The sequence below is a fragment of the Poecilia reticulata genome, linkage group LG12 (genome assembly GCF_000633615.1).
Source record: "Poecilia reticulata strain Guanapo linkage group LG12, Guppy_female_1.0+MT, whole genome shotgun sequence".
NCBI classification, from domain to species: Eukaryota; Metazoa; Chordata; class Actinopteri; order Cyprinodontiformes; family Poeciliidae; genus Poecilia; species Poecilia reticulata.
The window spans coordinates 21,758,554-21,770,067 of record NC_024342.1 but is presented as its reverse complement, the minus strand read 5'-3'; the positions used below and the strand labels follow the sequence as shown (position 1 = coordinate 21,770,067).

General features: G+C 36.4%; 1 protein-coding gene across 1 annotated transcript; it reads left to right on the top strand.

Moving 5' to 3' along the window:
* Positions 1-278: 278 nt before the first annotated feature.
* On the top strand, positions 279-5,002 carry ssna1 (Sjogren syndrome nuclear autoantigen 1). The gene is made up of 4 exons (XM_008424608.2): positions 279-505; positions 1,473-1,672; positions 4,523-4,605; positions 4,835-5,002. The coding sequence occupies exons 1-4, from the start codon at positions 454-456 to the stop codon at positions 4,875-4,877; spliced, it is 378 nt and encodes a 125-aa protein (XP_008422830.1). The 5' UTR covers positions 279-453; the 3' UTR covers positions 4,878-5,002.
* The last annotated feature ends 6,512 nt before the right edge of the window (positions 5,003-11,514 follow it).

Here is an 11,514-nt window from a genome sequence, read left to right as displayed (position 1 = left end):
AATATTACCTAAGTTAAAGTAATCATCACAGGTCAGTAAAACTACTCCTAAATGTTTTGGTTTTTTTTTCAAATAATTACCCAAGTAAATGTAACTATGTAAAAGTAAATTTAGTTGGTTACTGTTTACCTCTGCTCTTTTTATTAGCTAAATTAGTAGGAGGGATATTGTTTATAATTATAAACATACAAATGTTTATATATCAAGCTGGTATCCCATCAACATTTAATTCCAGTTGGTGGCGCTAATGCACCAGAACGTTCCTTGCCAGCCGCCATTACCAGAGAAGAAGAAGAAGAAGTTGTAAAGGAACACCCGCCATTCAGGAGCGTTTCAGTTTAGTTTTCACGTTTAAACCGCCTATTTGCTGTTTTACTTGAAGAAGCATCCACTGGACGTTAAAAAAATTCAGTTTAACTGAACATAGCGGCGGAAATCTCGCTAAAAGCCACCATGACCCAACAAGCCGCGGCTCTTCAGACCTACAACAACGAGCTTGTCAAGTGTAAGTCGCTGCGTTTACATTTTAATTGGCTAAATAGATGTTTTCCGTTTTTTTTAAAGGGGGTTGTCATGTTGTTTCGGTTCAAAATCTGCTCCCCGTTAACAGCACAACCGTAAAACGATCAGTTTTAACTGGCCGTATTTTTATAAAATAACTCTTTCACGCTCTGTAAATAATTTTAGTTGTAAAAGCAAAGATTTAAATTTGGTGTAAACCGCAGCCTGAATCTGTTAACCTTCAGGACAGCACAGTACAATCTGATTAACGCTCACAGATTAAGATGTGAAGTTAAAATCATCAGCTTCTAATTCTCTGCACTGCACGTTGATGTAGCTGGAAGCATTAATTTAGCTGTAACTTCCCTGAAACATCCAGAAGAAACGGTAGGATGAAATCCTCCTCGCCTCACATAATCTGTTTAAGGTCTTACAGCCTCTGACGGCCAGTCTGAGATTATTTTTAGGATGAAGTTTTAAATATAGCTCTTTATTTCATGTTAAAGGTTGTGGTGAACAAAACCTATGTCATAAAAACGTAAAATTAAGCTTTAATCTTATTTGCAGTAATGATAAAACCATAAATCTTTTGCGACAAGCTAGAGATGCACCGATCAACTGGCCAGAGTTCGGAATCGGACGATTTTTTTTTTCTTGATCAGCTCTCATTGGTATGATGGAGTATTATTAATATTATTATTAGATTTTTTTTCTTGTATTATTATGATTGTATTCTTAAATTATTATTTTATTCTCGTATTATTAAGACTCCAGGCTAATTTTTTTATCCTCCTAAATGCGTTGCGGCCGACCACCAGGGGGCTCCACTCATCTCTAATCTATGAAATGTTTTGATTAAAACAAATATGCTAGCAGCAAACACCATTAAAACACCTCCTCTTATTGCAGTAATGTATTAGGTAATTTTTCGACGGTTCTTTTAAGAACGACCTTCTCTTCCGTCTCGTCAGGTATCGAGGAGCTGTGCTCGAAGCGGAACGAGCTGAACCGCCAGATCCGGCTGGAGGAAGACGAGAAGGAACAACTCCAGCAGGACATCCGGCTTCTCTCTGAGAAGCTGAGCCGGATCAACGAGAGCATGGCGCAAAGACTGACCACCAGGGCCAACCTGGACCGCACCATCGCAGAGACAGAGGCTGCATACGGCAAGGTATTCATGTTAGCTTAGCATCATGACGCCAAGGTATGTATGTTAGCTTGGCGTCATGACGCCAAGGTATTCATTTTAGCTTAGTGTCATGACGTCAAGGTATTCATGTTAGCTTAGCATCATTGTGGGTCTTATTGCAGGTAGTTGTTGTAAAAATTACAGAAGAGTTTTTGTTTCAAAAACTGCAAATTTGACATCAATACTTGTTGATTTTGATAATTATTGATTAGTTTTTTTGTTTTAAATATATTGAATATTACCAAACTGCTGACTGCTTTATCCAGTTTCCTCCCCAAGCAGTTATTTGCTTTTTTTTTTTGTAGTTTTTTATCGATTCTAAGGTGCAGTGAGGGAACTTACAACTGCTGCGTCAGTTACTTAGCAGGTTGTTGCTAGGTAGCCAAAGTTGGGGGTGGAGGCTATCTTGAAACTGCTTCTTACCCAGAAGGTTGTTGCTAGGCAACCAGAGAGTGAGTGAGTCAGTTGATTCCATCAACTGTAATATTCAATAATCTGAATATTAAATAGTCTATCAGGTGTATTATCTCTTGATATTGATTACATGTCTGTTGTGATATCATTTTTTTTTATTATTGTAATTGTAAAATTGTGTTTTTTGACAAAGTTTTGTGTACTTTTGTAATGGAAACATGACCAAACCAATACCAGTGGGGAAAAATAAGTATTTAATAGAGATGTGCTGATCAGGTTTTTTCCTTCCGATACTGATTATTATTATTATTATTATTATTATTATAAACACTACCGGTTACATTATGTGGAAAAAGGACCCAAGAATTCACCTTAATTTAGACAAAAACTTGTTTTTAATAACTTTTTCCAAGAAGAAAACTAAACAAAACAAGCATTGTGCAAATTGTACTGCTATCAATAATACTATCTTTAACAGACTGATAACATATGGAGGCTCTGAAGAGCAAAGAGCCAAAATAAAACCTCTCAGCATTGCCAAAAAAATTCAAGTCTAAAACTTAACATTCAAAGGCAAATACAGGWTCCATTACAATAAACAATCCAGAGTTACTGAATGAAAACCTCCTGATAGCATGGCGGCTAGCTGATTACTGCTAGTTCTGAGTGGCTGTTTCTGACTGAGTGGAGTAATTATGCAGAGCAGGGAGGAGATCGATAATTTTTTTAGAGATTATCTGTCTCATGTTAGGACAGCGAAAGTTTTAATACGTATGTCAAATGTATATTTTTTGGTTAGATGCTGCAGCTTTAAGCAGAGGTTTGGTGTGAGAGTCACTACCAGGTGGAGCACAAGCGGTGCTACGTCTGTGAAATATTACTGCCTGTAGCGTAGCAGCGGTTCAACAGCGAGAGCAGAACCAGCGTCTTACATCGCAGCTCCAAGACTTAATAATTTTGTGGGTTATTTGTTTAGCTTTCTGACCGTCATGCTAATCCRGGTGAGTATTTGTAGCTGTGCGCTGCTTTACCTGCTATCTGATCCTCCTATGTCTTTTTTACTGCAGTGAGCCTCGATGTAGCCAAACTCCGTCAAGTATGGCATTGTTTTTATGTCGTATTAGCTTCGTTGTGTTGATGCATTTTGACCAGCTTCAATTTTCCGCCGCAACACGCAAACGTCCCCATTCACTCAGTGCGTTATAGTTCMACATCGCTTAGGATTTGTTGCTACGCGTTTGTGCAGTGAAGGAAAGAGGAGACCAGCTGCACAGGCAGGCTGCGAAATGAGATGCAGGTGATCGGTTTGTGTGATCGGCAACAAGAGCCAATGATCGTCAATCATGCACTTTTTCATGGAAATCGGCCAATTATGATCGGTGACCAATCGATCGGCACACCTCTAGTATTTGAGTTTTTACGTTTTTTTTCCCCTTTTATGAAAACTTTCTATTAGAAAAACCTCAACCAGAGTTTCCACATCCTTATAAAGCCTTAAATTAATTCTTATCCGACTTGTTATTGCTGAACTCCCTTCGTCCTCTGGCTAATTACTGAAAACAGAAACTCCTGAACTGGTTCTGACTGGGAAAACATCAGGAAGACCAGGAAGCCATGACTCTCTGGTCAATGATGTCCTCCTTGCATAAACAAATGTCACAATAGATATTTAAGATTAGACATCGAGTTTTATCGCCTGTGGATGATGAATGCCAATCAGCTCCTGGTGGTGAGATGATCTGGGAAGAAAAGATGGCCGAATTTAATCTGAAGAAGTTCTCTTTTTTTAAAAAGCTGTTAAATAAATGGCAAAACAGTAAATATAAAATGAAAATTTATTAAGAATATTTACAGTAAATGAACTTAATTATTGAGGAAGGTATCATAAATTAAGTATAAATCTGAATGATTTTTTTTCTTCCACTCAACTTTCTAATAATATGCTTAAAGCTTTTTTGACAATGAAGCTGACTGCACAACATGTATAGTTTAAATTATAATTATCTATGGCAAATTTACTTAAATGTATATTCAAGTACATTAAAATCTAAATAAACATTCTATTAAAGCTTTTTCTTCCACTAAACCTTCCTTTTAAACACCCAAACACAAGATGTAGGATTCAAAATGGGTATTGCAACAAACAGAAAATGTATTTTCAAAATAATTAGGTAAGTATTATAATTCGGGTATGAATCAGAATTACCCCTTAATTCTTACAGTTTTTCCTTCCACTTAACTTTCCACAAAACATGCTTGGATATAGAACTCTGCGCAGCTTTTTCAACAGAAACATTGAGTTTTCTTCATTTTGCTTCTGAAAGTCCCTCAAATGAACAGAAACATTGGAATAAATGATGCGAGGAAATGTTCTGCTCTGTTTTTATTTAATCTGCTTTTGTTGTTTTTCCTCTGCAGATCCTGGAGAGTTCCCAGTCTCTACTGAGTGTCCTGAAACAGGAAGCGGGAAACCTCAGCAATTCTCCAGAGCAGTGGAAAAAGTAGCACCAACAAAATCACTCTTAACTCTGCTGGACCCTCATTTTGCACTTTTAAACCCACTTTCCTGTGTTCAATTTAATAATATATTTGTGTTTTTTTTTTTTCTCCTTTTAAAGCATTAAATGTTAGATTTTCTTCCACTCATTCACAGCACATCTTTTAGTTCAGGTTGTTTATTTATTCAGCTTTTATTATACAAGTATGACATCTTTTTATTGTTTTTTTCAGCTCACCTAACCCAAATGGAGATTTACAGACAGAAAGTGAGTAAAGGATGAACCAGGAAGTGAGGCGTTTGGTTTCAGACAGAGAGCAGGAAGAGATGGATGGATCATCAATGCCTCCACAGCAGCTTAGCCACAGCAGCCAAAATAAAAATTTATGTTTTCGCATCCACCTGAATAATGTGTAGTTGAGCTCCTGCCCATGACAATTCAACAATATTATTTAACCTTTTATCTGGAAATAGTGTCTGTTTATTCTTGCCATACAGTCTCTGTATTAATTATTGCTCAAAAGGTCTTGCCATACCAGTTTATTCCTCCGTATTTACTTCAGTTTCTTAGTTCATTCTTCCATTTTGTTCTTCATTCATTTCCATTTAGTTTCATTTGATTAATATTATCCTCTCTTGGTTTATCGCTATGTCCACTTTAGTTTCTTTCCTGTTGCTACATTTATATGATCGTTTATTGACCATCAGTAATCTTCACTCATCACCTGCTGCGCCTCCTAATCGTCATGTGTTTCACATCATGTGTTGATTTTTCACTATTCAGCGTCGGATTCTCTGTTTTTATGCCATAATTCACATCTAGTTCGTCGCTCCGTTTAATGTCCCGCGTCTCATGTTTCAGAGTTTTGCGCAATGTGCGCTGAGTTTTTTTGTTTTTTTTTAACCCCCTAAGGTGCAGGGCGGTCGGGAAACATATCGATGGGGGAAAGGCAGTCTGACATAAACCTTTTAAAACAACAGAAACAATTTCGGTATTCTGATTATTGAAATTTAAAAGTGTTGTGGTACCGTTGTTCCATCAAACCCGTTTCATGTCGGACCACTTGCAGCACCTGTGTTAACGCTATAAAATGAACGCTCTCTATTGTGGTATCACCCATGGACGGATTTCTTTATTTAAATGGGTTCATTTTTCAGAGGGATACAAAGTCGTGATTTTAGTAATTACATGTTTATAAGAGCGATTTTCTGTTGTCCTTCCATGGAGGCGGGCAGCTTTCAAACGGAAATAAAACACTTTTTAATATAAATTGCTGCTTTGACATGATCACAGAACTGCCTAAACGTATGTAGCTACATAATTACCAGACAAAGTGAATCACAGCAGCGTCATCAGCAGGTGTAACGCTGAACTGATGCGGAGCGGAGCCATGAAGCTACAAACACTGAATAGAAGAAGAGCTGCCATCGATACMGTTGCAGCCAAGCATGATTTAATGTTACACAATACAGTTTTACCAAGTTGCTCAAAGTYTAAACTGGTATTGTTGTGCATTTAAGGTGTAAAGTTTACCTTCGACCAAAMGCCCCCCAAAGGCATCCCAGCGCCCCCCATTTGTAAAAATGTCCGCCAGCGCCCCCTGCCGTCCTCTGAACGCCCCCTGGGGGGCGGTACTGCCCACGTTGAGAACCGCTAGTTTAGCATCTCTGTGCTAACCTCTAGCGCTCTTAGCTTCTCCTAATATTAATTCAGGTCATTTCTAAAGTGCTGCTTTGTAAACGTTCAGTTGAATAAATTTGGGACGCTTTAGCGTTTTTGCTTACCATCTTACCATTAATAATATTCATGCAGTTGAATTCCAAAGCTCTAATTTGCCTGGACAGTTTGTAAACTTTTGCTTGAATACAGTTTGATATCTGCGGTGCCGGAGACACTTCAGCTAATCTGCTAACAGAGCTAATTGTGTTTTCTGGTTTAAGCGTTTTTGCTATCTCTTAGTGCTATTAGCTTCCCCTAAGTAAATTTTGCCTGCATGAATTCTAAATTGCTAATGTTGTAAATGTTCAGTTGAATAAAGACTGACATCTGGACCCACTTGAGCTAATATGCTAATAGCAGAGCTAACTTTTCCTGTTGTTTTTAGTAACTTTGAAAACATTTAGCACTAACATGTTGACACACGTTTGGTAACAACACGGCTGAATTCAGTTCTTTAGCATCATATACAGTTTTGTTGTAGCGCTTTAGCATTAGCAGAACTATTGTTTATTAGTCCTTTTAGTGCAAATAACATTTTAGTTTGGGCTAAGAGTAAATTGGCTTTTACTGCAAATGCACACCACACTTTTCAGATTTCACCTCACAATTATACACTACTTGTGTTGGTTTTTCATATATAATCTCAGTAAAATACACTGGCATTCAGCCCACTTTACTCCGATACCTCTAAATAAAATCGACCACAACCATTTATCTTATCAATTAAAATTTAAATCACATCCCAAATGATTAGGATTGATTTACTGTGATTTGCCAAATAATTTCAGTTTTGATGTTAAAACTACTTGATTTCTGCATTTTTAATTATTAAATGACTTCTGAATGTTTTAAACATAAACCTCACCACTTCAACTCAAAGTTCAGTTTAACCGCATCGAGTAGTACAATATGAAATGGAAGGACAATGTATCTGAAAAGTGTGGTGTGCATTTGTATCCAGCCTCATTTTACTCAAATATCCCTAAATTAACCAATTTACCTTCAAGGTAATTTAATATTCAGAATTATTTGGAATTTAAATTAATAAAGCCGTTCTGCAGAGATTTGCACCTTATACTTAAACTCCCAATAGAATCAGTTTTAAAGTTGAAAAGACTACATTTAAATATTTGTATTTTACATAATCAGAATCCTTATTTAAAAAAGGTCTTAATCTGAAGTTTTGCAGGATTTCTGAAAAATATTGAAGGATTTTTCATTTGATCATCTTCAGTCCAGTGAAATAAATTAAATAAGGCAACAAATTAAGGACAAAAGTAGTAAATGTGAGGAAATAATTGAATTCACGGCAATGGATCTCTGAGCCATTAAAATGGCTTCTGAATCACTTTAAAACCATCCAAGAAAAGGCTTTTTGTCCCTTCCTTCTTTCCTTTCAAACCCACATACCTTAACCATTCAGTTCCAGTTGATTTGTTTTTATTTTCATGACTTATGGACATAAATAGCTATAAAAAGGCCCAATATTTTCTTTGGTTCTGAGTTCCATTTGGACCAGCTGACCATGATTACGATAAGGAAACATGCTAATGGATATTTATTGGCAGTGGTGGGCACACTAATGCTAATGTGCTAGTAGCACAGCTAACTTTGAAAACATCTAGCATACTTAGCTTCCTCTGATTTAAATTCTAAAGCACTAATTTAGTTGGCAGTTTTGTAAACTTTCAAATGAATAAAGTTTGATATCGCCATAATATTGACTTAGATTTTCAGCTTTTGCTAAACACCATGTTGGTGTAGCGCATTAGCATTAGACTCTGCTAAATTTCACGTGGGAGTAGCGCCAGTTTCTGCCAAATTCCTTGTTGGTGTAGAGCTTTAGCGTTAGCTTTTACTAAGCATCATGTTATTGTAGCACTTTAGCATTACCTTCTGCTATTCCTTGTTGGTACAGCGGTTTGGTGTTAGCTTATGCTAATTCCTTCTTGGTGTAGTGCAAGATTTTACTAAATTTCATGTTAGTGTGGCACATTAATATTGGCTTCTACTAAACATGCTGTTGTATCACTTTAGCATTAGCTTCTATTGAATTTCTTGTTGTTGTAGCAATTTAGCATTAGCTTCTTCTAAATTCCATGTTAATAAAGCGCTTTAGCATTAGCAGAAGCAATGTTTACCACCAGTGCTTTGGGATTAGCGCAACTTTTCGGCTAGTTGTGTCCACCACTGTATTTTGTGTCGTACAGAAGCAGGTATTTAGTGGGTAAGAAGCATCCCGTTGCTTGTTGATAGGCCAATCATGGTGGATTGCTCCTTTCTGTACCAGAAAAACCTGTTTCCAAAACACCCAGAACCAGAAAACTGCAAACAACCATCAGAAGAAATAAACTTTGGGCTAATTTGGGCCTGCTGCAGAGTGGTCACAGTGACGAGGCCGACAATCATGAGACTTTAATACAAGGCTGCGACAAACATTTAAAAACAGAAGCAAGCATGGCAAAAATCGGCAGTGCATTCCTCCGGTTCGGCTGGAGAGTTTCACTTCAAAACGGCGTCCTTCTGCGTTTTACCGGCACAAAAGTACCGCTTAGTTTTCACGGGTTTAGTGGTTCAACCCTCCAGTTCGGCTTGCTGCTCTGCGAATTTCATCCATCACTTGTTTTTATGACTCATCAGGTGCAAAATGCAGCGTAAAAACATAAGAATGACAGTGCAAAGACATTCAGCATCCAAAGACTCCAGGAATTAAAAAACGATAATCCAGCTTCCAGGACTGGAAATAATCCAGGTGACCAGGTGATTGTGGAGGAAAAGTTCAGGAATACTGGTGGAGGGACGAGTGTGAGGCCAGCACAGCAACACTTTAATCAGTTGGCGCAATAATGAGGTCAAGAAAACCATAATTGTCTCGTATAAAAACAAAATCTTAAAAAAAAATTCATTCAAGCATAAACAAAGCCTCTCAATCCATTAGTTCCCACTAGGCATGGGCTGGCAGAGGAACGTTAAGGTCTACCAAATGTTTAAAAAGTTAAACTTGATTTGATGGCTTGTTAGATCAGCCAGATCAGAACATCAATTATAAAAAATATTTTTTTCCCTTATTAAATACATAATTTTCAGTCCACTTTGGGGTTTCTCAGGGCTCCATTCTTGGCCCATCACTTTTGTTAAATTACTCAAACTTGTAGTGATTAACAGACATGATAGGACAAAATAAATCAGACAATTTAACCCCTTGCTGTTGAAGTTACTTTAAATTAAGAACTCAACCATTTTTGGTCTTTTTCTCCCTTTACATGTGGGGTTCCTCTGGGCTCTGTCCTCAGTCCCAGTACTTTTTGTTGTTTTTTTTACCAAAATGAGATGCAAGAGAAAAAGTTCTTGTCTGGATTCTGGTTGGTGCAAAACAAAGATGCACCAATTAATGGGTTAGAAATCAAAATAAAACATTTTAACCTCCAGCAGGTATTTGACTTCAAACTAAAAACTCCCATTGATTTCTGGTACGCGTCCATTTACATGTGGAGTTCCTCTGGGCTCTGTCCTCAGTCCAATTTCTTTCATGCTCTCATTTGGTTTGTTCCACAGTTACTACAAAGCAGTGATTATCTTCTGTACATCGTTCAAAAATATTTGATTCAAATTGCTTAATTATTCCACAAATTTGTCATAAAATTCTCTAAGAGACTAAACAAGTCAGTCATTTCATTCAGGTGTGTTGGCCCAACCAAAAAATGTATATACTCAATGTTTATGTGATTAGTTTTGAAAAATAACATGGAATGAAAACGCTTTAATTCCCCAAGGTTTTTGAATGCGACAGCTGGGAATATTTTTTCTAGTCATGATTCCATATCTGAGGCTCCGCCCACATGCCAAACCTGACCAGAAGTTTGAAACGGAAAAAAAAAAAATCAGATTATAAAAAAGTTGTTTTTGTCCCCCCATTTCAAATAATTTTTTTTAGTTTCAAAATGTATTCCTTTTTTTGTTTTAAAAAAACTAATGTTATGGCCCCAATGTAGCTCCATAGATACAGAACTTTGATCTAGACAACAGCTGAAGGTAAAACTCAAACATTTTCATTTTTAATTAGTTGTTAAATTGTGAAGGGAAGAAATTAAATTGGTCTAACAATGAAGTAGTTACAGTTTCTATGTCATCATGAGAAACTGATTATATATTATTTATTTAGTACAGGGGCCATGGGCCCTGCTGCCCCCCATCTAGAACCGCCCATGGCTGTAATAATCAATATGTGACAATTAGATCATATTCTACATCTTAGCTTTTAATTGGTTTTGCAAATACCAACCCATGCCTAGTTCCCACCAATGTTTCATTTTTATGATTTATCCTTCAAACAACCGGAATGTCAAAGTATTCGAGGTCTGACTTTTTAAAAAAATCAAGATTTTCCTCCTGGTTTCCTTCACACATGCAAACGAAAACCTCACAGAAAAGAAGTCGGAAAAAAACATTGAATCGCAACATTTATAGGTAGAAGAGTTCACATAAACACATTCTGCAGATCCATGATTTGTTTGGACCATTTGGACATACAGACATTATCATTATTGATATTATAATTGGCGAAGGTCACTTTTTTCCAGAGCATTCGATACGGAATAAAAGCTGCTACTGATCGACAGGTGTCTGCTTTACGACGGCAAATCAGGGCCGATGTAAAAAAAAAAAGAAAAAATTCCACTAAAATATTCAGATAATTTTAGATCAAGCTCAAAAGTTTAAGAAAAAATTAGGAAATTCTTTTAAAAAAGTGGAAAATGTTAAATTTTTGAAACCTAGTTTCAAGGTTTTTAAAGCAGAATTATGTAGCTTTTTTCAAGTTTTCTTCCAGAAAACTTCTGAGATTAATTTCAAAATTTTGTTGTTTTTTTTTTAGCAATTTTTGTCACTTTTGAAGCTCAAAAATCACCAACATTTTTTCAAGAAGATTTCTGACATTAATCTCAAAACAGGAGTTCTTTCTAACAAGTTTTCAGCTTTAGAAACTCAGAAGATTTTATGTAAATTTGTACGATTAAACATGTCTAAATTTGTTGTAGCAAATTTTCTACTTTTTGAAAGTCAGAAATATCCGAGTTTTTTTCTATTTCTAATTTCAAAGTTTAGGAACTTTTTTCTAGCAATTTTATTTCACTTTTGAAGCTTAGAAATTTCCAATGTTGTTTTTTTTTTTTTAGAAAATTTTTGATTAGAAAA

Excerpts from the sequence above, each read along its gene's own strand:
- ssna1 (XM_008424608.2), top strand. The coding sequence starts at position 454 with ATGACCCAACAAGCCGCGGCTCTTCAGACCTACAACAACGAGCTTGTC. Across the intron at positions 1,673-4,522 it reads CAGAGGCTGCATACGGCAAG|ATCCTGGAGAGTTCCCAGTC; the intron begins GTATTCATGTTA and ends TTTCCTCTGCAG. Across the intron at positions 4,606-4,834 it reads TCTCCAGAGCAGTGGAAAAA|CTCACCTAACCCAAATGGAG; the intron begins GTAGCACCAACA and ends TGTTTTTTTCAG.